The 26992-nt window shown below is 48.1% G+C and overlaps 5 protein-coding genes across 6 annotated transcripts; 1 reads left to right on the forward strand and 4 right to left on the reverse strand.

Annotated features, from left to right (window-relative positions):
• Positions 1-8315: 8315 nt before the first annotated feature.
• Positions 8316-21551, forward strand: LOC118505632. Its single transcript, XM_036041706.1, has 6 exons — positions 8316-8887; positions 16842-17908; positions 19870-20610; positions 20693-20825; positions 20889-21210; positions 21287-21551. Exons 2-6 carry the CDS (start codon positions 17664-17666, stop codon positions 21415-21417), a joined length of 1572 nt encoding a protein of 523 aa, XP_035897599.1. The 5' UTR covers positions 8316-8887; positions 16842-17663; the 3' UTR covers positions 21418-21551.
• LOC118505633 (putative eggshell protein) lies at positions 9107-10088 on the reverse strand. Its single transcript, XM_036041707.1, has one exon. The coding sequence runs from the start codon at positions 10044-10046 to the stop codon at positions 9345-9347; it is 702 nt and encodes a 233-aa protein (XP_035897600.1). The 5' UTR covers positions 10047-10088; the 3' UTR covers positions 9107-9344.
• LOC118505635 lies at positions 21503-22889 on the reverse strand. The gene is made up of 2 exons (XM_036041710.1): positions 21891-22889; positions 21503-21828 (listed from the first exon to the last, which is right to left on the reverse strand). The coding sequence occupies exons 1-2, from the start codon at positions 22209-22211 to the stop codon at positions 21556-21558; spliced, it is 594 nt and encodes a 197-aa protein (XP_035897603.1). The 5' UTR covers positions 22212-22889; the 3' UTR covers positions 21503-21555.
• Positions 22890-23721: 832 nt separating this feature from the next.
• LOC118505636 (glycine-rich protein 5-like) lies at positions 23722-24510 on the reverse strand. Its single transcript, XM_036041711.1, has 2 exons — positions 24332-24510; positions 23722-24262 (listed from the first exon to the last, which is right to left on the reverse strand). The coding sequence occupies exons 1-2, from the start codon at positions 24399-24401 to the stop codon at positions 23943-23945; spliced, it is 390 nt and encodes a 129-aa protein (XP_035897604.1). The 5' UTR covers positions 24402-24510; the 3' UTR covers positions 23722-23942.
• A 787-nt stretch (positions 24511-25297) lies between these two features.
• Positions 25298-26443, reverse strand: LOC118505634 (glycine-rich protein 5-like). Of its 2 annotated transcripts, XM_036041709.1 has the most exons (3): positions 26286-26442; positions 25575-26210; positions 25298-25544 (listed from the first exon to the last, which is right to left on the reverse strand). In XM_036041709.1, exons 1-2 carry the CDS (start codon positions 26347-26349, stop codon positions 25588-25590), a joined length of 687 nt encoding a protein of 228 aa, XP_035897602.1. In that variant the 5' UTR covers positions 26350-26442; the 3' UTR covers positions 25298-25544; positions 25575-25587. The 2 variants fall into 2 exon arrangements, with proteins under 2 accessions (XP_035897602.1, XP_035897601.1); XM_036041708.1 differs by having other exon boundaries at positions 25298-26210; positions 26286-26443.
• Positions 26444-26992: the final 549 nt, after the last annotated feature.

Consider the following 26992-nt stretch of genomic DNA (forward strand, 5'->3'; position numbering starts at 1 on the left):
CGGGCTTTAAAGTGTTGCAGGCGACGAAATTAGGGTTAGTAGGGGGTTGAACATCCAGCCCGTGTGTAACCGTGTGGCCGAAAGCTGAAAAAGGTTATAAAATTAATTTGAATCACTGATCGGAGCTATTTTGGGTTGATTGATGCTGACGATAAACACAGGCACACACGTCGGGGGGGGGGGGGGACTTTGAGGAAACTGGGAACGATGGTAGAGGGGTAATTACGAGCGAAACCCCCGGGACCGTGGGCAGATGAGTTCGACCGGAAGGGAAAGGTATCGCCCTGACGCATCGGGGGAAGTTTTATTAATTCGGATGCGGGTGCGTGGCAAATCGTGGACTGTGAGCTAGTCTCATTTAGTGCGTTGGCGAAATTAGGTCTGTTGGCTAATGGATGTTCTAATCTAAATTGTGTTTAAGAAAGTTCCTAAGTTGAAGATAAACATAAAGACCTCAATATCTCCCTTTTTTCGGCCTGTCCACGATTAGGTGCAGAAGAAACTAGAGCATCGATTCATGTCCAGAGCCCACAACTTGCTGGGTGTCTGATGACTTGCAGATGAGCTAACCAATAGCTATTCTTATCTGCTCTGCTTAATATCTACACTAGCTATGAACTATCGGATCTGCTACTGTGTAATATTTCGTGACTCTCGTGCCTAGAAAAAGTCTTCTGATTTCTCTTTAGAGAGAGATCTAACACTTCAATACAGATGTCTATCCTAAGAGATCTATATTTAAGCAGTACGGCCAGACCGTTCTTGATGTATAAAAAAAAGGTCTATATGATCCGCGAAGCCAAAGTTTCACTGACTGAACTGGGCACACACAGTGTCCTTGATGTTGAAGTCTTCACCTCAATTAATCTTTCTACTGTTGAACACCAAACAGACTAATGTCTCCAACACAAGATTTCAACTATTCTATCATCCTTCCCTCAGTTTTATCTACTGTTGATCAGATGAACTAGCTATCCAGGCCTCTTCCATTGCTCGATCTAATCTGGAATGCTTCTCCTTAAGAAGATTCAATGCGTGGATATCGCAAGCCCTCGATGATTCTCCCAGGCTGTGCCTGCTACTCTTCTGAGATACAGGTAGGAATCAATTTGAGCTCAGCATCTGCCAGAGGATCCTGCAGGTTTCGTTTAGAATTGTTCAGACTTCTGAGGTCCTCACTCACTAGCTTACCTTTAAGTACAAAAAAAACGTTTCAATAGAGCATGTACACATTCCAGCAGAAAATACCAAGAGCCTTGATTAAATGACCTTACATTAGCTTGTATTCACACTTCCATCACTGACCTCCATTCGACGAAAAACTCGAACCGTTGACACTAATTTCTTCATTTCGTGTCAGTCACTCCGGTAGGTGGTTCCTGTTTGTCGCAGAAAGATTTAGCCATGGTGCTGTATAATCATCTCACACGGTGAGAAATCAGCAGCACGAGCTAATCATCTCCTTCCCATGTCGGCGGGGGAGCTTAGCATGGGGACCGGGGAATCATGCTGAAAGATGTGCAAAGATCTATCCCCAACGCACACAAACCAATTCGACCTCAACCTAGACCCCACACGGTTCGTGGGGAGGAACTGGTCATCGAGCTGCTCGCAAACAAAACCTTAAACACATACACACACCAAAGCGTAACCCCTTTCGCAGCCCGATCGGGAATGAAAGTGACATGAAAGGAAAAGTTTTTCCCCCCTTGTTTGCCCGGGACATTGGCTCACGCTCGGGACGCTGCTCATCCTTCGGCAAGGCGGTTGGTGGCCGAATGATCGTCGAACGCTGGACGAGAGATTAAGGAACGCAATCTCACCGGTTCGGTTCGTACGGGGTGAACGAAGCTTGCTGGCGATCATGAAAGTTGGCCTGGGAAGGAAAGCGTCTTTTCGCAATGTCCCGTGCAGCCTGTGTCAGCGTTACACACCAGTGTGTGCGCGTTCGGATCGAAAATTAACCCTGCGGGCATCGGGGTGTTGTTGGTGACCTATTTCCCCGGTCGCATCGTTTGCGCGTATCATCGTGTTTTGGGGGATGGATCGCTTCCTTATGCTTGCCTTTCGTATGGAGACACCCGTTTGGATGTCTGTTGTCTGTTGGGAGCCGTACGTTGCTGTGTGCGCGTTCGTCACATCGGCGCACCCGATCGTAAAGTTATGCTGTTTTATTTTTTTATTATTTTCGCAAATGCTCTGAAGACGCTGACGACTGAAGCATGTTTCCTTACCGGTTCTTCGGCGAGATGACGTTCACCGGTGATAACTGAAAGTTTTGGCAATGTGGTCGAAAGTTCAATGATCTGGCTTCGCCCATTTTAGCATATCGGGACATTCCGCGCTTGGGAAGCGAGTGAGCTGACGCTGTTTATTTATTACGGTTTGGCTTCGTTCAATATCAGTTTATGAAAATATGTATTTAAAATTCTAATAAAAAAGTTAAAAAACAAACATTATTTGATTACTAGTGGATAAATTCTATTCGCGATCGAATAACGGTCATTTCAAATATTATATTTTCATTATTTTGAGCTCATCATTTTTATAGGTAACGTTCGAGATTAACGACTTTTGCTATAAAATATGCTATAAGATACACTTGCGACAGATTTTTGATCCCGTACATCTAGCGGCAATATGACAATTACTTCAATAAACCCAATACTTAACTCCAACCTTAAATGTGCCCACTTGCAACATTTTCCCTGCTACGTCTAGCAAGAGCTTAGGCTGCGGATTTAGCAACCACCGCGCCTAACGTCTCCATTAGCCGATGCAAGCGCAAATCTGCGATCATAAATTGACATGTAAATCGTCATCCGTCGGGTGCTTGCTAGGATAAAGATCAGTTCACCGACCGGCTGTAGCAAAGCTAATAGCTTCCGAGCGGAAAACCAATCATTCGGGTACCATCGGGATTATGGGTTGGTCTGGGTTATGGGTGCAGCATAGTTGAGATGCATTGCACCTTGCAAAACCGTCTGGCATCATCCCCCGAGAGAGTGTAACTAGCAGCTTCAGCAGATCCTTAGCCTTGCACAGGGTATGTGGTGTCAGAATCCAGACTCCACTCGAGAGAGAGAGAGAAAGCCTCCAAAAGGGCGTCCAACAGGGAGCGGGTGGGTTTGAGCGCTCAATAAATACGTCCAAGTGGTGTGATACGGTGGTGAAGGAGAGCCTCGGTGAGCAGCTTGGGATAACAACTTTCACCATCGTCGCGCACCCTTTCGAGCCGGCGCATAAAACAGATAAAATTATTTATTGATCGCTGCTGCCCCGGAACGACGGTTTGCCGAGGTTTGGGGAGTTCAATCAGGCACTAGCCCTGCCGTGGTGGAGTCCGTGCTGTCAAATGGATGCGTTTTCTCGCGAGGATTATGGGTCGGAGTGAAGAGATAAAATCGCTGCTTTGAAGAACCGTCTGATGGATTCCCAATCTCTCTCCCAACCCAACTGTTTGTGCAATGTATCATCGGCCATGCCTCGTCCGTCCGCAAGACATAATCCCTCCATACATAAACAGTATAAACGCCATGAAATTGATCCAACAACGCTTACGGTACGCCTGGGAGGAAGTGGCTGGAAAATATTTGAAATGTTTTTCCGCCATGTTTGTGTGCTTTCCCTGTCTTCGCTCGCCACCGTCATCCATCGGTGTCGAAGGGCACGCTCGCATATGTAAAAGGGCATGTCGTTCCGAGGGTGGAAAACCACACACACACACAAACATCTTCCCAGCGGGCTTATCGGTGTCGATTACCCAATGCATCATCTCTGCTGCATTATGCAGCCCGCCGGTACGGAATGGGAAGCTCGATCGTGCTAGTTTGATCGCGCAGCACAAGACGATCATCGGTGACGAAACGATGCTACTGCCACGCTGCGGGAGGTTCGAACTTTAGGTTTGCGGCCAGCACGCGCTGTTCCGTCTTCCGAGGGCCTTCCTTTGCATCAGACCTCTTGGCGTCTGGTTCATTTGTTCACAGGTACACGGGGCTACATCGGGCTCGTGCTTTCGTAATCAGGTTCCCATTATTAGCGGGAAGGTATCATCACGTCCGCCATACGGGCTGTTTGTCAAACACGTGTGCACGTTCCCCGAACGGAGGTGTTTTTTTTTTTTTGCTCAGGAAGATATTTTTCCGAACCCAAACACCAAGGGTTCGTGGTATTTGCATAGCAGCTTGCGATGATCGACGAAGCAAACACCAAACATTCCCTCGGCACATAGCCGTATTGCGTTTTGGAAGGAATCCTATCCGAAAATAACAGTCCCTATTGGAAATGAGCATAAATTAGCTACAATCAACCTTACCGGATAGGGGATGGGTTCGGGCATCAGACACATGGTCCATCCAGCACCCAGACAACACCTTGAACGGTTCGAATGCTAAACGCCGGAGGTGCGATGCTTTTTCCGCTTGAATTGGAATGCGATTTTGAAGAAAGCGTCCCATTAAAACGGTGGACAAATCGGTGAAGGTGTGCCGGTTGATGGAATGGTACGGGCCAGTGGGTTGGCTTCGCTTTTGGGTCGGGACGGTGAAGGTGGAGAGATGTAAAAATTGAAAGTTTTGTCTCATCACAACCCGAACATCGATTGGCTGTGGATGCGTAAGGTGCTGGCGGGAAAGAGTCGGAGCCGATTACAAATAGAAACAATCGAGCCGTCGAGATGCGTCGTGTCGGTGGACGGCTCGTGCAGACGAACATTAACATTTATGAGAAACGTTTTCTATGTGATTTGTTAAACTAGCTGACTATTTTACAGTTCATTAACAGCTTTTGCAACATTTTTTTTAACACAGCTTCTCTTCATATCAAAAATTGATTATATTTTAAGAAGCGCTTAGCATACTTTCAAGCGCTTCTGTAAAGTTTATTAAATTTCTCTCTCAGAAAATCCTTATTTTACTTCCATACTTTCCACACACATAATCGGTTCCCTTTTTCGGTCAATAGTGCCATAAAAAAGCCCCCAAAAACGAATTAAAAAAAACAACAACCAAACCTCCTCCCAGCGGAATGCACCGAAACCGATACCGTGCATCGAATCGTGCATCGCACATTCCCGAAACAAAAAGGGCCCGCAGGGCATAACACTCTCCAGCTCGTTCGCAATTTTCACTTTACTTTCTGCTTTTCTGGCCAAAACTTGAACGTCCTACCATTTAGGGGGAGGAGGGGTGAGAGGTGGGGGCCACCATTTTATTCAGCTGCATCCTGCTGCAGTTTAAATTTTAAAACGCTCATTACAACCCGAGCCAAGAGGTCAGAATGCATGAGCGCCCGGCTATCGAACGGGCAATGGAAAGTGAGAATCGGTAAGAAATTGTTTTCACTTCGGTAGGATCAGATGAAAAACGTCAACAGACAAAAAGAGGCCATCTTAAAGCACGTTGGCTGGAGAATGAATCGGATCGAAAAACGATCAGGTGGACAGATTGTCTAAACGAAAACCACGATGGATGGCTGCTGGTTAAAGATCATGGCCATCGATAATCGAGAAGTTCTGTGAGCTCATAAATCCCGTTTTCTGAGGTTGTTGGGCTATAAATTGCCTTGTCTGAGTCTGTGTCCACCACTGTCAACGGGCCAAGGGAAATCATCACAGGAATTAGGTAAATTAGGGACGACCTAGATAACGGCCAAACCAAGTCGTATGTATATTTGTGTGTGTGTGTGTGTGTGTGTGTGTGTGTGTGTGTGTGTGTGTGTGCTCTCGTGAAACAAACACAAGAAACCCTTTAAACTGTCCCCCAAAAAAAGCACTGACCAAGCTAACCAGGAAGCTTTGGAGATCAATTAAAGTCTCGCCCTGCATACATCCGACAGTCGAGCTCAAGCGGCTGGGAAAGCAAAAAGGGCAACCATAAAACGGAAAACTCAACCACACCAATGTACCCGAAAACACATCCAAATTAATCTCCCGCGAGTGTTTCCTTCTTCCTTCTTCTGGTTTGTCTCCAGTCAAATACCGTCCAAGACATGTGTTTTGTCAAATGGACCGCTGTCTAGTTGGCTGGTATCGTTCCCCCGACTGTTGCGGCCGATGTGGACGCTTGTTGCTTGGAGTTGGAGTACATTTTCTTAGACCATTCATTGCCAAAGGAAGTTGTCTTTGTGGTCGGAGCCGGAATTTCATTAATTCATTCGCTTGTCGTTGAGAAAAGCTCCATCCCCATTTAAATTAAGCCGTTAGCTGTTCCGCAGCTTAAGCGCCGTGGTTTTGGCAGCCGGCTGGCTACCGTCTTTCTTCCCTATTCCCACCGACTTGCCGGCCGGGATGGACAATATGGTGCTTCGTTTCAAATGCAAAGCACTTCAAACGCATAGCAATTATAGTTGCACTGTTGCGATGCTTATCATCGCTGACGTTACGTTAAACAGAGCCCACAATGAGCCGACTCCAAAGTACGAGCAGTTCGACAGGTTGCATGTTTGTTTGCGCTTTGTAACATCATCTGGTTCCCAGGAACTTTTTAAGAGAGAGAGAGAGAGAGAGAGAGAGGGGATGCAGACAAAAAATACGCCAAAGGTACCATTTATGCGTTTTTAATCATAGCTTTTACAGAGCGAATGAAGAAATGGACCACCGAGTTGCCAGAAAGTGAAACACAATGAGCCAGCCGCTGCGAGTGTGTCTCTTCCTGTGCTTCCGCGGCCAGCTGCGTGATATTGAATTAATCCCGCGGTGATTTCACGGCACGCACAATTTGTGCCACTAACTCTGTATTAATAGGTGTCTTTCCTGCGGTGATACGCGAGACACTTAGTTCGGCTCGGTTTCTCGGGCTGGGATGTGACCCGCTGTAGTGAACGGGAATGGAAGGAAAGATCGCGTGAAACAACTCGTGCGCGGTTTGCCATTGAACATCATCGATAGGGGCAGCACGATCCGGCTGGAAGCGACCGTCATTACAAAGATGACGCTAATGTGACAACAATTACTTAATGATTAGCAGGGCATTAGAGGGCAGCAAGAGCCCTTAGAGGTTGAATTAGAGTTTCGGTTGAAGCGATTAAGCACATTACAACGATGTTGGAAAATTCTCACAATTTATTAGAATATTTTTAAATTGTATTTATATTTATAGACTTGTCAAATTGTAAGTTCTACTTGTTTTATTCAGAATAAACGATGTCCCCCTAGTTCCAACAATAAGAATAAATATGTTTTATCTCACTTTCTCACTTACAACTCAGGAGGACTTGACCAGCCACATTACTTACAATAGCTGGATAACGAACCCTTTAGCTAGATAGGCAGTGGTGCGTGCTGGAAAACGATCTGAATGTGACGCCACTACCACTATGCATTCGGCTAGAAGAATTGTTATCCATATAATCATAAAATATGATTGACATTTTTAAGTCGCAAAAAAATTTAAGACGAAAAGTCAGAAAAAATCATGGAAAATCATAAACAGGGTCGGTGGTTAGCTTAAAGTCAGTAAAGGCACGTGTATCAGTTTTGATATTGCTTATATCCATATTTAAGTTATTAGTAAATATTTTGCATTTCAGTAGTGCCTTCATATAACATCATCCCTCTTTTTCAATGTTAATATGCCAAAATAAATATTTGTCTAAACTATTTGATAAATATTTAAAGACAATAAAATCAGCTACTGCGTAAAATCATAGTAAAATGCATTTTGAGTTAAGTATCACGAGATATAAACATTCCAAGCATTAGTAGCGCATTCTGCCATAATTATATAATTTTGCAAATGAACAACAACCAAAGCGCCATAACGTAATTCCACTGCATATTACAACCATCCTCGTAAACATTCCATCGACATAGCGAAGGTGTAAAACAATGAATTTGTGCACACAGCAATTCATGAAATGATCATCCACTCTGTTCGTCCCCGTTCGTCTTCTATTGCTTCTCGGTTGGTAGACAATCAACAAAACACAGCCTCACCAAATTAAGGCCCACCGAACACCGAACTCCGGACGTCACCGATCGCTGCACACAGTGACACATCTCACACACTTGACGTGGGGTGACCGAGGAAAGGGGTTGAGGGTGAGTTTTCCTTCCTCCCTACTAACCTGCGGCATGCAACCTGTTCTCCCTTCATGGGGAGGCTCTTATTGTGTCCACTGCGTGTATGCTTTTTTTCGACTTCTCTCAATCTCTTTTTCACCAGCTCCGAAGTCGAAGACCGAACCTCGAGAGACTTTCTTTCGTACGAACGAACGAACGAACCCCAGCGATCGGGCACATCTCGCGAGCACACGCACGTTCATCTTCACTCGGGCCTCCAGCAACGTACCTCGGTGGGAAACGGTGACGGCACAGTTCGCGATTCGTTGCCGTACCGAGCGGATGCAGCTGAAGTCGCGATCCATCGAGCTTCTCCGTTACGCTTCACTGAGCAGTGCAGTGGTTGATCGTTTGTTTGGTTGTTTTGGGATTGATTGTGGCAGGTGGAGCAAAACAAACCGCTGAGTAAGGCGCCTCATAACACTTGATTTTCTTCGTGTGGTTGGAGAAGAGTGTAATTGGTGTAAAATCCTGATGGTGCAATCGTGAGTGACAGCAGCGAAACATGATAAAGTGACAAAACGAATGGACGAGACAGATTCGTACCAAGTGATTCAAGCCAGTGATGATAGCAAAACAATCGTGACTTAAGCGAGAAACGAGTCTGTGAAAGTGAGCACAAGTTCAACGAAAGTGTTTAAAGTGGAGGGCAGGCAGTGTTTTTCTGTGTACATGGCCCTCTTGAACATCAAACAGGTGGATGCAGCTCTCCAATAAGCATAAACAAACGTGCAAACAAGTGTGTTTAGGCTAGAAGCAAGTGAAGCCAACCAAACCAAACCAATATTTGCTCCAAACCCCTCAACTTGAATCGCACCCAGGCATGTGAGTATGACAGAACAAGCTGGTAGTAGAAAACAGCTCTCCAGATCGTTGATAATCCGATTGCCGATCAAGCAGTTACCGGTGCATGAAATTAATATTCTACATCTCACGCGTGAACCGGTATCGAGAATCATCCCTTGCATAACGGTGCGAGAACCAATTGCTGTTGCCTCGAAGCTGGTTCTTTACCGTCAAGAATTCTGCGCGCGTTCCGTTGAGTCAGGGTGAACCAATTGAGTGCTTTATGAGGGAATCGATATTTTCGGATGTTTGTTTGGGATATAATAGAACCCAATCCTGTAAATGGTTAACGATACTGTACTGTTCCTCGGTTCTATTTGGACCTATTGCTTACGAACATCCGTTCAGCATATGGTAACATAACATTGCTCTAGAGTTTCCCCTTCCATTCACAAACTGGCACACACACACGGCGCAATCGAAAAACAATCCGCACCTAGTGACCACCCTTCTTGTGTCCCCACTTCTTGTGATGATCCTTGCCGCCCTTCTTGCCAAAGTCCTCCTTGTGGCTCCAGTGCTTATCGTGCCCGTGCTCCTCCTTGTGCCCCTTATGGTCGTGATGGTGCGAGCCCTTCTTCTTGTGCCCCTTCTTGCCATAGTGATCGTGATGATTGCCCGCCTTCTTGTGTCCACCCTTCTCCGAGCCACCCTTCTTGTAGCCGTGCTCCTCGTGGAAATCGCCATGCTTCTCATCGAACGCCTCATCGTGATCCTCGTCGAAGAACTTTTTCTCCTTCTTGAACTCGTCCTTCTTGTGGATCTCGTGATGGCCCTTCGTCGAGTGTCCCTTCTTGAAGTGGCCGCTCTCCTCGAACTTGTGCCCCTTCTCGCCCTTCTCGCCCTTCTTGCTCTCGTGATGGTAGCCCCCATCGTCGTGATGCTTCTTCTTGTGGCCACCCTCATCGTGGTACTCCTTCTTGTGGCCCTCCTTATCGTGGTGCCCCTTCTTGCCCTCATCGTGCTCCTCCTTCTTCTTGTACCCCTTTTCACCCTTTTCACCGTGCGACGAATGTTCCTCCGAGTGGTGCTCCTTGCCGTCACCGTGCTTCCACTCCTTGCCGTTCGGCCGGGCCTGAGCCATCAGCACCACACAGCTTATCACCAGCACCAAGCATAATGTCGCTTTGTGCACCATTTTGTCTAACACTTCGATCACACACCACCGTACTCGTACTCGTTCGCTGACACTGAGCTACTGATACATCAACGCCTACAAGTGTCTTTTATACAGGCGCTTTGACAAAACCCAAAACCTCCGTTCCAGGAGGGAGTGCAAGCGCCCTTTCTTCCTGCTAAGGGAGTTTTTGTTTTCGGGGAAAAATGGAGAGAGAGCGAATGTCTGCGGGTTTGTCACCTAGTTTTGGGGTTTTTCTAACCAAAACATTTGCGTAATTTTCGCCGATGTACCTTGCACACTCCAAGACAAGATTCAAAAAATGGTCACCTACGCAGACGGCAGACTTTAACGCGCCGCAGACGACAACCGCGACGACAGCGTGCGCGGTATCTGGCACAGTGTGTTCAATCAACCGATGCATGGAAATTGCTGCAATAGTAAATTGATTTGGCTGCGCTATTGCAGCGCTACTGCCGACCGATTCGCTCTCACATCCTATGAAACGTGAAAATAGAGGCAAGAAGCAAAAAAAAAAAATGGAACCTCTCTGGCTGTCAGTCGCAGGGTTGAAGCGAGAGTAAAGTTTGTGAGATTGATTTCTTTAAATCAAATTGCACAATAGCGCCACCGGGTTTGAAGGTGGACCGCACCTTGAAAGTCTGATGAAAAATGCCACAAAACTGAGCAAAAGCTCACTGGGTGTGTGTGTGTGTGAGTGTTTTCGAATGGTTGATTGAATACGGGTGAGAAAATTACTGCCCTACCGGTGCCGCCGGAAATTGGCACACAAAACGACAAAAAAAAACCTGAGAGAATTATTCTAACGGCGAAGAATGATATAAAGCTTCGCTATTCATTTCGCTAGTTAGCAGCAACTTTATTTGCTATTTTTGCATCACTAAACACCCCAAAATTCGCCAACTCGTGAGCCGGCACACTTATCGGGCAATGACGCCGAGCGAAACATTCATCAACGTGCCGCCAGACATTTGCTGCCGAGCCGTTCTCAAAGTACGAATTTCATGACTTCGTGATGAGCGGAACCATTGGGTAGCATCAACCCTTTGAGGAGGGGGCGCGACAACCCCTACAGAACCATCCCCATTAGCTGCCACCGTGTGACGTTCCCGTCGTTAGTCGAGGAACAATGACACCGGACCTTAGAACGAAACGGGGCTCGGAACGGGGGGGAAGGATTGCGGGGTGGGCCGGAAAAGGAAAAAGATGTTTTATTTGCTCGAACCAACGCACAAAACGGGTGTCGGTGATGTTGGGGTGAAGAGAAAATCATAACCGAAAAGCATAGAAAGATACAATAGAACTTCACTTAGGTGGCTCTTTGGCACACCACGCACCCCCGAAAGCTGAAGATTCTTTCCCTCTGCTGATAGGTGTGGAAGAATTAGGTGGGAAGGTTTTTGAAAAAAAAGCCAAAAGATTAGCTTTAGGTGATATCATCCACTAGTCACAAATCGGGGTTATTTACCGGTTGCACACTAATGAGCTTACAGATAGATTTTGGATGGATGGAGCTGTGTAGAAGCGCATAGCAGTTTTAGTAGCTGAGCGTACAATGAGCAGTATAAATATAATACTAAGCGGTTTAAATGAGGTATTAAAGAAAATTTGGCAGTTCGGTGGCCGAGGCGACAGCGGCGCCGGTCTTCACACGGCAGGACCGGGGCTCAAATCCCATCCAGACCGCGCTCCGTACAGTAAGGCTGACTACTTTTCTACGGGTACAATTAAATCACAGCAAGCTAGAAATGGCAGGCCGAGACCTCTCGAAGTTGTAGTGCCAAGGAAGAAGAAGATTAAAGAAAATTTAACTTACGGTAGCTAAGAGATGAATCCCTTTTAAGGTGAAAGAGTAAACATTTTGAAGTAGAAATTATAACTATAACCTTCATATTGAAATGAACATGATGTCAAACAACTGGGCCAGCTACAATTTTTCAGCTACGTGGTAAAATTTACTAACCGATAAGTACCATCGAAAACAGTAATTCAATAACTTCCAATGCAATTTATTATTTTATTATTTTAATACTTTAATGATTCTTTGGTTCTTGGTTCTACTTCGTGGTATGAATCTGCTTCCAGGATTTATTTTACCAGTAACTGGATAGCCAGTTGTGCATAAGGAGGTTCAAAAAGATAAGCAAAGATGGCCAACTAATTTCAGTTAAATTTAAATATTTTTTTATCGGCTCTATAAGCAAATTTAAATTTACCGAGATCAAGATCTACATATCTACATATGGGGGGTACATATGACGCCGGCCTTCACACTGCAGGGTCGGGGTTCAAATCACATATTGATACCGCATAGTTGGATAGTCAGTCCTGGCTATGGGAAAATGCCCTCAGATAGGATTTGAACCCTGGTCCTGCCGTGTGAATACCAGCTTCGGTGTCGCATCTTCCACCGGACTGCCACTTATATTCTTAAAGCCAGGCTACATGATGCGAGATGCCAAAAAGATTTTGGTTAAAAAGGGGGGCAGTGGCGACATTTTTCCGTCAAAATCGTTTCGGTTCATCTAACCACGTTGTTTAGAGCACTTCATGCTATCTCTCTCTCTCTTCTAAACTACTACCATGGCAACGCATAGCAAACGACAGACAAGGCTAGAGGAAGCGAAATCTTTCGCAGATATTCGACTGTTCCTATACTTATGTTACGCACTGTAGATTTTTTCCTCTTTTAAGCTCCTAAACTTTTCGCCCTTCTATTTTCCTGCAGAACATTTTGCAACGCATAGCACTCGTACCACTCCTCTTAACAGCTATGTTTCTCCCCAAAAAAAAAAGCAGACGATAATCCAAAGCATGAAAAGATGGTTCCGCTTTGCCTTATGCATGAAACCACCGCGAACAACCCGTTCTGTATGTATCGGATGAGTTTCAAGCTTGTTTTCCGCTTCTTTCGGGAAAGTTTCACTCACCTAACACTCACCGGAACCAAATCGGTACAGAATTCGCTTTTCCCTCCACCATAGACTGTCAATCAAAAAGGGTGTGCGTGTGTACGTGGAAATGCGTGTGAGGAAAAGAAAATCTCATTACATTCAATTTCCCCAAACCGAACGTATCGATAACGGAGCAAGAATGGGCTACTGGCTAGAAGGTACGCTTGATTAGCTGGCAGGACAGATGGAAAATGAATCGAATAACCTTCTTCCTCATGCTGCAAACCCGTTTTACTGCTTCCGGCAATTCGCTGCTCCATATAGCCCGGCCCTCGGCGGCGCGAATGTTTAGTTTTAATCTGTTCTTTCGTAATTTCGTACCTACATGTGTTCCTGGGGGCCCATACCATTAGCGCGGCAAATCTTCGCGTCATCTCCACCGAACGGGGTGGTAATTATCCTCTCCAGCTGTCGATCTAACCCGTCCACCGGCCACCCCTTCAGTTCAGTGATCTTGGTCACGCACAATAAACCCCGATCCTAGAGCTTCGGTGGTTCGTGGATCCCCTTTGCGTGGCGAATGCAAAATGTGCTTCACTTATGCCGCCGTCCGTCACGCCACTAAGCAAGGGCCCCTTCGGCGTGGACACACCGGAGGTCGCCCGCCGAGGTCCGATCAATGTTGCACAATTTGCACTCGCCCGGTGAATGAGTGTGAACGGGTTATGGCAAACGGGTATGGATCGTTTAGAAGCTTTTGTGTCGATTTACCATACTTGTTTTTTTTCGTGAAACAAAATTTTCCAACCAATCTACCCTTTTTGAACGGGTTGCATCATAAACGACGCCTCAGTTTGAACTCCCAAAAGCAAGCGTAACACTTAACTAATTACTCGCCCTCGGTAAGGTACGGCGTGGCCAGTCCGGGGCCTCTTCTGCTTCTTCTTCCTTTGGCAATGGTACGTGGTACGACGGTGTGGTGTATCGAAATTTAAATGCAAAGCAGCATCCACTTTTCGCACACCCCATTCACACACGGGCCCCCCTTCTCACGTTCCGTGCCGTGGAGCATTGATTGCACACGGAAATTAAACCGCGAATCGATCACCGCCACCCATTACCAGCGCCATAAACGATGAGCGCCAAGGCTCCAGGCTTCCGAAACGCTAATGATTCGTCGATGGTGAGGAAAATGTTTTGGGGCGCGAAGAAAAAAAAAATGCAAAAACGTTTCCCTTGGTTGCTCGGCATCGGGTATATTTCTGAGCTGCGTGTGATAGGTTTATTGCATTCGTACCGTGGGTTCCATTTTACAAGCTGCGAGCTCCCATTCCCACCACCACAGGTCGTTGGCGAGAACCTAATCGGGTACCGATTGTTTCGTTTTTTCCCCTTTTTCACCCCTTTGCCACAGTGAAGATGCTAATGAAGCCTATCAATTTCTGAACGAGGTGAAAGAAGACGCTCATCGCACCCAACTTTCCACCCGGTGTGAACGCTTTCTTCTTAACGCCACGCTCTGCAACGATTTGTGATAGGCGTCGGGAAATTGCAGCATGATACCGGAATGGTGCAGAATGTTTGTGGGTCAGTGAGCCCCCGTTCGGTGGCCTCGCTCGATAATCTAATTAAGGTGATTTAACGCAACAATGCGTGCGTGCAACGCGTTGCTTAACCATCTTCTCGCTCTCTCTCTCGACGTGAGTTCATCGGAGATGGTTGATGGCGTATGAGGTTGATTCCTTGTGAAGCAAAGAAAATCAAACAACAGTACCAAACACGTCCGCTTTCGAGTACAACCGGCTACTCGAAACGGCTCCCTTACTGCATCTGTCATTCTCTGGCCCGTCTCATAAAAGTTCTCGCCTCTGCCCCGCCAAACCGGACAACCAAGGGGGGCGAGGGATTCCGTTAGCGCGATATGATCTTCAGCAGTGTGTTGTCCTCGTTCCCATCTTGTCCGGTTGGAGGCTTCTTTTTTTTTGTTTGCTCCATGTCCGTCGTAATTGTAATTGATGTAACGAGCCTCGCCAGTGGAAGATGCATCACTGCACGAGGGAGAACCTTCGGCAAACATGCCGACGCGGCGATGACTGAAGAACAGCATTACATAACCCGATCCCATGTTTTACTCGACGCTCTTTTGATGTTCGCCCTGCCTCAAGTACTACTCCCAGATACCCATTTCCCATGCATTTTTTTCCCTGTATGCCCTCATCGAGTGTTTGCTTTGAGTGAAGAAAGAAGCCCTTTGTCAGACTGAAGCGGCTTCTTATCAGCCGATCATCACCAGCATGGGTGGTGTAGGCGTGAGAATACTGTAGCCAGTGTTCGGAAAGGGGTGTTGAGGAACCCTGTCTTTTTTTTTCCAATGTCGCACACTTAAACACTAAAGATGCATGTTTACATACCTGTTCCTGTTTCTACGATTTAACAACGTCACATGCGATCGAGTTCCAGCTAACGGCTTACTAATGTCGAAGCTAATCGCACATTCCTGAAGTTCCATTTCCCCAGGTGTTACTAAACCACCGGCACCTACTAACCGTTACCAGGCCGTCAGGGTGCGGTTTATGTGATGCGGTCGATTTCTTCCGCTACATTAAGCCCCCCGCAAAGCACTGCTTCCGAGTTATGATTGTTTGTCATTTATTGTCTTGACACCTTGCCGCAAGTGGCTTGTCCGGAACAAACGAGCTTTCCCAAGCAATTTTCTTCCGCCCGTGGCGTTCTGTGGACACAAAACTGGGACAAACATCACGGTAGCGTCCCGTCCCGTCAAGGTTCTGCCGGTTGGAGATCTGGGAACAGTGTTCTATCTCTGTAATGCTCAATCGGGATTGCGGTAATTGCCGGCTGTTTAATTGAAGCATTACCGCGGGTGCCGGATACGATGCAATGCTAAGTGCGCGTGCTTAAACGATCCTCCTCGATCGGCGATCGTTGGCGCTTGGGAACTAGTTCAAGATCGTCTGGAAATAACTCGTCCGCTGATCCCATCGGTGCTCCCTCCCCCCACGCTGTGGCCTAGCATTCCTTGCCGATCGCAATCGAACAGATCATTCAACTTGGGCTCTCCAGAGCGATGCCTCCACTCGCCGATCGGCACGAAAATAAAGTCACTTAACTCTTCGGTCACGACCACTTGGGAGCCGCGGCGTGAATAATGGATATGTTAGGTGGCGTAAAGAGCCGGGGACAAATCGATCGATCGTTTGGCGCGTGGTGCGCAGGTTCGTGTCCCACGGGCGTACGGTGGATCGAGTGTGTCGATACGTTGATGGAGAGTAGCGCGAATTGAAATTGAATTTAGACATTATTTGGCGGTCTAGAGAAACGGTACTTGGGGGGTGTAGGTGATGAAGACACTATTGGACATCTTACTCAGCTCAGTTCTTTTGCTATTCTGATCACCTTATGTCAAGTAGCATAAAGTAGAATCCTGACTATTTAAGAACCGTCGCGTCTAGTTCCTGGAGATTGTACCAAGAGCTAAAGCTAGGTCTAATGATGAGCCGTACCTTCCCGACTCACCACGTTGCAGGATATTAAATAACGTTCTTCTTGTCTACGGACACAATCCTAGCTGTGTCTTTCGTAAGCTTCTGGAGCACATTTACTCCAATATATCATTAAAATCAAGAGAAAAACGACCAAATGTTTGTCTTGATCGGAGTTGAAAATATCTTATTTCATCGCGGACGATCACTCTAATCCAACGTAACATCCTCCTCGTGACCCAATTTTCCATGCCTTAGTCTATTATTAACAATTGAACTGCTCCGCATTTTCTGGCCCAGGTCTGTTAGCGAACAACTTTTCCAGCCACGCCCATCCACCATGCCTTTCCAGCCCATCGAAAGTCAAACTAAAGCTAAGATTTTCTTTCCACTTCTTCTAGAGCTCTCCGTGGGCTGGCAGCGACTATTCGACTCCCAGCGACATTGGACCACCCGAACTTCATTCGAGACAGCGCACCAACTTCATCACACCCCGTCCGAGCCGAAATCGATTTTCCGACCGACCAACCGACCGGAGGGTCGGTGTTGGTGGGACGTGGAGGAGCGACAAGTGGTCCACTTGATGACATGTTCTCGTACCAGCGTCACCGCAAGGCAGGTGCCGTTACCGTAACGTGGTGCCGTGTTTATCCGCGGTCCGATTGTTTGTGCAGCGATTGGGTGGAGCTGTGAAAATTTACCCCTGTCCACAAGGCCTTCCGCCGGTCGGAGTTGCAGATGCACCGGTGCCGGAGGACGGCGAAACGAGTGATGTAATACTGTCGGTCGGATTGTGTTAGCATAACGCTCGGTCCGGATGAGCGGACCTCCTTTCCGATTCTGCGAACCGTGAATTTTGTGCACGCGTGAGAACCTTGCAAAGGGTGAAGGTGCTTTCGAGCGGTGGAAAGTTTGACAGGAAGGCACAGATTTTTCGGTGAATTATAGTGATAGTGCAGAGGCATAACACTGAAGATCGCGGTTCGCTATCAGCAAACTGCGTACCGTGAGTGAGTGACTAAAGTGTTGTGTACGCAAGACGATCGGCAGAGGCTTCAGCGTAACCTTCACCTCGATGCAAGTGTAAACAACGTGTCGGATGTAACGTATCACCCGTGTTCCAGCTGAGCAAACAGTAGCCAAATCTGAGGCAGAAGACGCGGAAAGAGCACCAGACAGCAGAAGGCGGGAGAAAACCGCAAACAAGTGACAGGGTCCTCCAAATGGCGGACAGCCGTGAAAGAATTCGCGCCCCACCACGGGACGGGCGCGAAGGGTTCACCAGTCCGCGGCAGGTGCTCCGCCGGCTGATGCTGTTATCGGAGGGTCGACAGTATCGTGAGGCCGCCACCGTCGTCGGTCGTCTAGGACCGTCCGTGCTGCGTTCGGTCGTTGCCGAGCTTCCGATGGACATCCTGATCGAGGCACTGCCCCACAGCACCTACCTGCTCGAGTCCTTCTTCAACCGGTAAGTGACAGTCCTTTCGAATATCGGCGTCCGTGAACCTGTTTCTCTGCGATGGCACTACTTTCACCATTCTGGAAAACCAAACATTCCTGATTTGGCCGGCTCCCTGCTCTCCCTGGTCGATATGATATGTGTTTGCATTCCCTTTCGCACACCACACGGCGTTCAGCTTGGCAAAACAGACAATAGGCAAACGATCGACTGATCTTTAGCCCGGGTCACACCGGGTTCTTCCATCCTGCCGCCTGGCCATTTCGCCAATTTATTATCGATCGGACATTTGATTAATGGAGGTGAAATGAAAAGTTGTATCTCCGCAAGGCACGTACACCGCCGGAGTCGATGAGTGTTCGCGCGCGCGTGTGTGTGTGTGTGTGGGCTGTAAGGTCAAACCAGTTCTGAGGCAGGGGTTTTGAGATGGTAACTGCTAGCCGCACCGTTGCGGTGGATGGAAATAAATTAAGCAGAAAGAAAGTGTCCATTCGCAGCCGGGCCGGGTTTCGCATTCCGTGAAGATTTTATGATTTTTGTCAGTCGAAAGGACTTTGCCAAATGACAGCGTACGAGATTTTTTTGTTGTTGCTGTTGCTGTGTCTTTCATTCCCTCGCCGTTGTTTGCGGTGTTGTGATGAGATGGATATGCTTAGCGGTGCGTATGTGCGCCTTCTACGTATCTGGCGAATTTCTCCTCCGGCCCAAGCCGCTTGTATCCCGAAATAACTTTACTGAGAAAAAACAGCAACACATAGTTAATGTTCAAAAACGCTTCACATGTTGACCGGCCGGCTTTCACTTGTCACGATCGCCGACTGGCACTCATTTAAACGATCCACTCTGCTATCTAGAGGCAGCGGCCACCAAAAAAAGGTGCGAGATGATTGTTTAGCAGATTTTGGCACTTGCCATTGTATTATTGAACCGGCCGTGATCCGATTTGAGCAGGCCTGCCGGTGTTGATCGCTGGCGACAACAATTCAAATGAGTAGCAGATCATTAAATCGTCCACCAAGGAGGCTGCACAGCCGGGAAAGTGACGTACCCCAGTGGGGTGACAGGGGTAAAAGAAATCCAAACAACATAAACATAAAGCGAAATGCTAACGGTACGGTTCGGAATGGTCGCTCGGAAATCGGCTAAACACAATCGATCGATCGTTAAGCAAAGATCAGCATATTGAAATGATCACCGCCTAGCCGTGGCTTGGGGAATTTAAATCTGGACCAACGAATCGCGTTAAGTAGCGACGTTTCCCAATGACCTGTATTCGTTTGAAACAGTCTCGTTGGCTGATACCGAGGGGGGGGGGGGGGGCGCACTGCACGATGCACTTGTGTGGAGCAATGAAAAGCGAGAGAGAGAAAAGCTTCGAAAAAAAAATCTAGGCTACAAAATAAATGCACAATGCTCGAGGTTGCTCCAGCATGTACGCGTAATTTGAATTACAGCGGCTTATTGCTGTTTAAGTAAATCAGATCAGAGCATGTGTGCGGATAACCTGCGCTGGCCTTAATTACTGATCGAACTATGCGGTTTTTTGTTGGAGAAGACTGAGTTTTTTCGGTCCTTACATATATGGTGCATTGAAAGCCGAAAGAAAAACAGGCCAAAGTTTAATGCTGGAATCGTTACACGAACCTCGTTACACCATGACTAAATTCCAACGGGATGTGTTATCAATCGGAGTACATTGGGAATTCCCGCTTCATTCATCGCTTCACTAGCAACGCAAAAACAATGCTTACGCACTCGATATTCTGTTAATTGACCGGCGCAGGAAAACCTTTTTCGGCCGGGCGAAACCATCAATCATTTCTTGCGTTCAATAATGGAGCTGCAGTGGTGTTAACGATAGCAGCTTCCAATCACATGTAGATCATCCCTCACATTGACCTTAGAACATCACTAAATCGCGCCCCATCTGTAACGAATATTGTACGCTTTTTCATTTTATCCTACCACAGGCTAAATGCGGTCGTTGCCACCCAACGCCCGGACGTTCCGTGTGAAGCGATCATGTGGCATCTGGTGAAATTGTTCAGCAATCCACACGAGACAGGGCTACGGCAACGCTGCATGAAACTCGCGCAAGCGATCGGTGTGTGGCAACCGTCGTTGCGGGAATCGCTGCTCGCGCGTCGCAAACAGCTCGATCAAGCGATTCAAGGGCTCGGTGTGCACGGGCTGACAGCCGACCAAACCGGCAGTCTCATATCGCTGCACGTTGCGCTGAAAAATGAGCTGCAGCGACACATCGACACGTACAAGACTGCCATTCACAAGCTGGAGGAGCTGAGCCCGGTTACCGCACATCAGGATCCTGCTCAATCGTCCCACCAGCGGCTACTCGCGATCGGGTACGGTGACATCCAGCAGCGGCTGATCGACAACAAGACGCTGCTGACCATGCTAGACAAACCGGCGCTCAAACAGTTGGCCCAGCTGGTGGAAAACCTGTCCCAGCGGGTACAAAACGATAAGGAGGTGCTGTTCTGCGTCGGTCAGATCCGGCGTACCGATGCGACGGCAAACACCGAGGAACGGCCGGCGGCCGGGCTGCTGATGAACTATTCGCGCGGTTGCGACACGGTGCTAGGGTTGATGGGACCGATCGCCACCCTGCCACCGAGCAGCCCCACCAGCAACGGTTGCAGCAGCGGTGGAAGCGATGGCTACCATTCCGATTCCGACATCGATGAGACTAAGTATGATTTGCTGCTGTCATGGAGATCGAAGGCGAATGGTGTTAATTGTACTCTTTCTTCTATTGTTTTATGGCGCTTGCAGCTCGGAGCTGGTGCGACAGTACAGCGTGATGTACAGCAAAAATCGCATCGACACACTGGACTCGCTTAACTCGCTGCCCCAGCTCAAACACGCCCATCAGCTAAAGGCCAAGATACTGTTCTCCATCATTGTGGTAAGTTGTGCGGACAATGTGCACTTCTTTTGGGCATCTTGATCAACTTGAACATCTTTTTAGCTTGCCTTCCGTGCCTGCCATGGGCTAAAAGAGCGCAAGGTGCTGGAGGTGCGTCGAACACTGTACGTGCTGGACGCGAACGATGAAGCTACGGCCGCGCTGGATCGGGCTGTGCGGCAACAGCTCAAGGAGACGGCCGAACGGTTCCCGATGGGTGACGTCGAGCGGCAGGTTGCCAACCAGGTCCTGTCTACGCTGCACGAGTACCCCTGCCTGGAGGCTTGCATACCGCTCATCCACTACATCAGCGACTGTGTCCGATTAGCTTGGCGCATGGTGAATCAAACAAACCCATACTACCTCGATACGGATTTTACTCTCGGTAAGTGCTGCTAGTAGATTAAATATCCCTCTGTCTCTCTCACACACAGCCCTCTGTCACTCTTTCACCGCAACAGGTCTTCTGCAACCGGAGAAGCACGAACGATACCCGATATCCGAGAAGCGTTCCGACATTATCCGTGCGTTCTTGTGGCCAGCACTGATGCAGAATGGGCACTGCGTTTACAAAGCGGTCGTCGCCACTTAGCACACTTACCACCACCGCACGGAGGAGCACACCACGCACACGCACACCAACGACGACGATGACGCACTGTACATATCAAAGCAGATCCTGTTCTGGGTGTAGTTTTACTGTGGAAATAAAATTTTATTTGTATACTTTTTACATCGCCCTCGCTGTTGTGGCCGATCGTGCCTTGGCCAGCTCCGAAATTGGTAGTGGATGCAGCTGAAGCTTGGTGGACTGTTTCGCACGTGTACACTCGAGCAGATGTACCTGATAGTAGCGAACGATGTCGGCGGGAAATTTGATCCGTTTTTCCTGCTCTTTTTCCAGCCCGAGTGCGTACATACCATTCTGGCCGGCGTGACGGATGAAGAGATGGAAGTAGGTGTCTGGCGCACGGATCGACAGGATGTAGCGAATCGTTGCGTGCTGTTGGTGAAGAAAAGACCATCCATAAACCGCTCAAGGATAGCTCCGTTAATCGTACTCACTTTCAGCTTAAACGGTCTCACTATGCAGGTTCCGACGGGACGATCTTTCAGCAGCAGCTCACTGTACCGTCGATCGACGTCGTAGTAGAACGGTTCCAGCTCGACCGTATCATTGATCACGACGTAGCGTGGTTTGTTTGTCAACACACGCTCCGACGGAGGTGCCGGTTCCAACGGGACACTGGCCACCTGATCACAGTGGTCCGACAAATCGTCACCCTTGCGACACCGGCAGTACACCAGATCGCGAAGCAGTTCCGAAAAACGATCGACTAAATTTACGATCAAGTGGTACGATACGACCAAACAGCAGCAACTCATCTCCGTCACCAGCAGGGCATCCAGCGTGCACCGTCAACCAGAAGGAACTGGCCCGGTAATCCGCACACACACCGTACCCGGAATCACAACTACTTTGGTTGGCAATTGTTAGGCGTGATCAGTTACAAGACCAGAATGATGGTGAGCTGCTCATCTGGTGGTTTGGGGCAATCCGTTGTTTGCCAGGCAAGCGTAACAAACCACGTCGCGAGAAACATGTGCGTTCGGTAGTTTTTATGAAGATGATTGTCATTTGTTACCGATTCGCTCGGCGCGTGAAGAAAGTGAGCGTGTGTGTGAGAAAAGGCAGCAAATGAGCAAGAATGGAGCATCGGTTGGTGTAGAAGATGGGTCGATGTATGTAGTGTACCAGTGTGTGGGGTTCGGTATCGGCAGATATTGCTTAAATGCGCGTCGAGGCAAAAGAAACGGACTATGGATTTAAATTTATTTACAAGCGCTTTTAAATTTTGTAAAACGTGCAATGAAGTGGATAATGCACAGACCAATGTTGCTTGTGAGGAGAATGCATCGTAAAATGTTGAATGTGATCATGAGCTGGGCTTCTGATAATTTCATGAGAAATAAATTTAATATTTTTTAATAACAATGGTCATTTTCCCACACCTTTGTAGACGTTTTCTTAATCTTACATATACTGAAAATATAAGGTTATTTCACTTTCAAACGCATCATACGCACCTTGCTTGAATTAAAGTAATTTTAAACGTTCTTCGAAAATATTGCACTTTCCCGTTCCATAAAACATACAATAATTTAAATTATTTGTACAATATTATTTACAACAAATCCACCGACAATAAACTCAAATAAACATCGCTTGTTTCACGGTTTGAATTTTGAAGCGTTTCACCCATCTTTAAAGCGCCTACAGCTATGCAACGCGCACTATACAACACACGATCTTCAACTTGATCGCTCAGTAGGCGTGCATTCGTTGTCGCTCGGAAGCTTTCATGTCGCATGCAAGAAAATTTTGGTAGGTCCATTTACAAGACCCATTCATGCCTTGCTTGCAAGAAAAGCTGCTGGACCCCAGCTACACCTCGGATGGGGTTTTGAAATTCTTCCAATCAGGTTATTCGTCAGCACTTAACAGTAACACTTAACGTCCGCCCATCTTCAAGGAAGACTCCTCGCATGGCCTTCATGTATCACGTTGAACACAAAAGAAGCAGCTTCTTCCCCGTGTCGGTCGGCTGAATTGCGTAACTTGTGCAGATCATGACCCATTTTTTTGGCGAACACTTGGGGCAAAATGGTACCTTTATTGAATTTTAATGGCTTGTTGATTACCTTTCGTATCAGACACGAGGGAAGGCGATGCCAAACACGACATGTAGTCCGAGGAAGATTACATAAACACTTAATTGGCTTCAAGATTGCTTGAAAAGCTTCAATTATGAGCATTACTACTTCGGAAGACATTATAGTCCAGAGTTCTGGTTGATTTTGCTTCACGTAAGAGGAATTGGTAGTACAAAAAGCATTTTCGTAATTTTGGCTGTAGTTTTATTATTCATCCCACACACACGAGAATAACAACGAAGACTGATTTGGCGTTAGATTCTAATTCCTGAGCAAGAAGTCAAAAGTCAAAGGTGCGGGTAGATTGCACCATTTTCCCACATTTCCATTACGCGACACCGCCCATATCTGTGAGCACAAGGGGCAGCGTTTGTTTGGGCTAATACTTGACCGTCCCGTAGCTTATCCTCCGAACGATTGAGCACCGGCACCGGCGGCCGATCCGCTAGCACCGCCGAATCCTGGGAATCCACCCGCTCCCTGCGAGAACGACTGAGCACCAGCGTTTGCGGCCGATCCGGAGAATCCACCGAATCCGTGGCCACCTCCCTGCGTGAACGATTGGCTACCGGCCGACGCAGCCGACCCCGAGAATCCACCAAAACCACCACCATGGCCCGGGAATCCACCGAAGCCCTGGTTGAAGGACTGTGCGCCAGCGTTAGCTGCCGAGCCCGACGCACCGAAGCCTCCTACCTGTCGCACGACACGGGATTCACCTTCTGCAGAGAGCAAAATTGTCACACGTTAACCACTTGCGCCCGGTTTGCGAGATTCCGGTCCCAACTTACCCTGGACGGGCGCACTGCTCACCATCGCCACCAGGGCAACAACGGCCAAAAGACACGAGAAGGATTTCATGTTGAACGGGGTTTCAAAAGTTTGTTCGTAACTAAAGCAAGCGCTACAATTGTACTGATAGCTTCGGTGAAGACACGATTTGATTTTATACTGGGACCCACGAGAGTGGAAGGCATTCTTCAGCCCTGGGAAGTGCGTACTCGCTATCAGCGAACGAATCCAGTACGAACGAGATGCAGCATTCAATGGCAAAGTCAAAACATGCTCGATTAGTAGGGAGCCAGGGAAGTGGGGTTCGTCTTGCAGTTGCAGCAGGCATGGTACGGTTTTCCCACCGGCAGTGGGGTTTTCCCGGGGGAGTCCGGAGCGAATGGGGAATTATATAGTTCAAAAGACGTCTCTGAACTTGATTGGCCTTTGATGCATCTAGCGAAAGGAAAAATTTCTTCAAGGTTTGCCCAAGCTAAAACACTAGAAATATTAGCTGACGTTAAAGATCTCTAGATTGCACCTTAACAGATGCAAAAATAACTTGTCCGGTATTGTAAAAAAAAAATTCACTCACTTGCAGCAAGAAACAGTACAACGATGGCAACAAAAACACGTATTACCTAATTCTTCAACTTCGTTTGCTTCACCAAACACAATCAAATTTTACTATCAGCTGTGTGTTTGTTTTCATTTTCTCTCTGACCGTACGTCGATTTCGAAACTGGAACTCAGCTGTTCCAAAGCTGCCAGCGGGTTAAACAGCTGATAACGGTTATCCCCGAACGGTGGCCGCCAATCTTTTGGCAAGCAAAACACGAAATCTAGAAACGAGTCAAATGCTGCAACCACCATTAAACCCCCGAAAGGACACTCCACGGTCATGGGTTTTCGGTCATTGCCGATTGTTGGGAGAATCAAAGGCCCCTCTCAAAATTGGGCACGTACAGTACAATACGGTAAAGTCGTTTTTGTTTCGTTTTAACATTGATTTATTTAAGGGAAATAAGCTGCATTCGATGTTCATTCTAAGCCATGAGATGTTGGATTGATGAAGCTACTCAATATCACAAAGGAAAACTCCGCCGCGTATCGGGATGGGAGTCGGTGAATGATGTGTGTGGGTATACAATGTACTTTTTCGTTGTCTTTTGGCCTCCCTATTCGCTTTTGTACTGCTTCGTTTTGCGTTGATTTGTTATGCTATTGATCTCTTACTCTCTGTCTCTCTCTCTCTCTCTCTCTCTCTCTCTCTGGTTTAGTGAGCTACCACCGACTGGGCTCCAGCATTGGCAGCCGATCCAGCGAGCCCACCGAATCCACCGTGCCCTCCGTGGCCACCGCCCTGCGTGAAGGACTGCGACGCAGCGTTAGCGGCCGATCCAGAGAATCCACCGAATCCGGGGAATCCACCGTGTCCACCGCCACCACCCTGGTTGAACGATTGCGCACCGGCGTTGGCAGCCGATCCAGAGAGACCTCCGAAACCTCCATGACCACCGCCGCCCTGGGTGAAGGACTGAGTTCCAGCGTTGGCAGCCGATCCAGAGAGCCCTCCGAAGCCTCCGTGACCACCACCGCCCTGCGTGAACGACTGGCTACCGGCGTTGGCGGCCGAACCCGACAGTCCACCGAATCCACCGGGGAATCCTCCGTGTCCACCGCCACCACCCTGCGTGAACGACTGAGCACCAGCATTAGCGGCCGAGCCGGAAAGTCCTCCAAAGCCACCACCATGGCCGGGGAAACCGCCACCGAAACCTCCCTGGTTGAACGACTGAGCGCCAGCGTTGGCCGCACTGCCGCTTAGCCCACCGCCGGGAGCATTACGGACCACACGGATCGGGGCAAACGGAAGATCGGCCTCATCCACCAGGATCACTGTAACGAACGAAGAACAGATTGCACCTCAGAACCTTGCGGGGGGGGCTCGAGCGTGGCCTCAGCTAAACTTACACTGGTACGGAGCAGCGGACACGGTGACCAAAATGGCCGCAACAAACACCAACAGCGACTTCATTCTTCACCGACCAACAAACAAACAACAACAACTTCACAAAACTGCGTCGATTCGGTTTGGCTTGCGATTGCGCAATGATGGTCCGGTGGGCGCATCCTAGCAGTATTTATATGGGTTGATGCCGGTGCTCAACGACCCCGAGCCCCCCGTCAAGTGCCTGTCCTAGGGTGCTAACAATGGCGAACAACAACAGCACGGAAAGCATCGTTGGCCGTGGGGAACGGGAATCTCTGGAGCGGCCAAAGGGAGGTGTGTGCCTACGTGTGTGTGTGTGTGTGTGTGTGTGTGTGTGTGTGAGAATAGCCCCAGAACATCAGGTTCATTTGTTGCGCGTTGGATATCATGTTGCAGATCGTGGGTCCGACAGACGGACAGAGCGAGAGAGGCACAGGCGGAGTGTGTGTGTGTGTGCGTGTGAGTCAGCAGCTAATTCACCCAGTGTAAAGCAGAATCTCGACCTCAAGAGTGGACCCACTTACACACCGGTCGGTTGTAAGCTTCTAACGTCTTCTTCCTCTTCGCTCTGCTAGGCTTTTAAAAACGTTCAAATCCAGTTTTCAAACCATTCTGTCAGTCTCCCATCAGCCCCAGTCGAATTACGATCATCAGCGATCTTGTTCTTGTAGCTGGTTAAGGGAAGCAT

The sequence above is a fragment of the Anopheles stephensi genome, chromosome 2, assembly GCF_013141755.1.
Source record: "Anopheles stephensi strain Indian chromosome 2, UCI_ANSTEP_V1.0, whole genome shotgun sequence".
Taxonomy (NCBI): domain Eukaryota; kingdom Metazoa; phylum Arthropoda; class Insecta; order Diptera; family Culicidae; genus Anopheles; species Anopheles stephensi.

Bases quoted from the DNA above. Each gene is read 5' to 3' on its own strand.
- LOC118505633 (XM_036041707.1), bottom strand. From the start codon at position 10,046: ATGGTGCACAAAGCGACATTATGCTTGGTGCTGGTGATAAGCTGTGTG.
- LOC118505632 (XM_036041706.1), top strand. From the start codon at position 17,664: ATGGCGGACAGCCGTGAAAGAATTCGCGCCCCACCACGGGACGGGCGC. The intron at 17,909-19,869 runs GTAAGTGACAGT...ATCCTACCACAG, and splicing joins CTCGAGTCCTTCTTCAACCG to GCTAAATGCGGTCGTTGCCA. The intron at 20,826-20,888 runs GTAAGTTGTGCG...ACATCTTTTTAG, and splicing joins TACTGTTCTCCATCATTGTG to CTTGCCTTCCGTGCCTGCCA.
- LOC118505635 (XM_036041710.1), bottom strand. From the start codon at position 22,211: ATGAGTTGCTGCTGTTTGGTCGTATCGTACCACTTGATCGTAAATTTA. The intron at 21,829-21,890 runs GTGAGTACGATT...CTTCACCAACAG, and splicing joins TGAGACCGTTTAAGCTGAAA to CACGCAACGATTCGCTACAT.
- LOC118505636 (XM_036041711.1), bottom strand. From the start codon at position 24,401: ATGAAATCCTTCTCGTGTCTTTTGGCCGTTGTTGCCCTGGTGGCGATG. The intron at 24,263-24,331 runs GTAAGTTGGGAC...TGCTCTCTGCAG, and splicing joins GAGCAGTGCGCCCGTCCAGG to AAGGTGAATCCCGTGTCGTG.
- LOC118505634 (XM_036041708.1), bottom strand. From the start codon at position 26,349: ATGAAGTCGCTGTTGGTGTTTGTTGCGGCCATTTTGGTCACCGTGTCC. The intron at 26,211-26,285 runs GTAAGTTTAGCT...CGTTCGTTACAG, and splicing joins GTCCGCTGCTCCGTACCAGT to TGATCCTGGTGGATGAGGCC.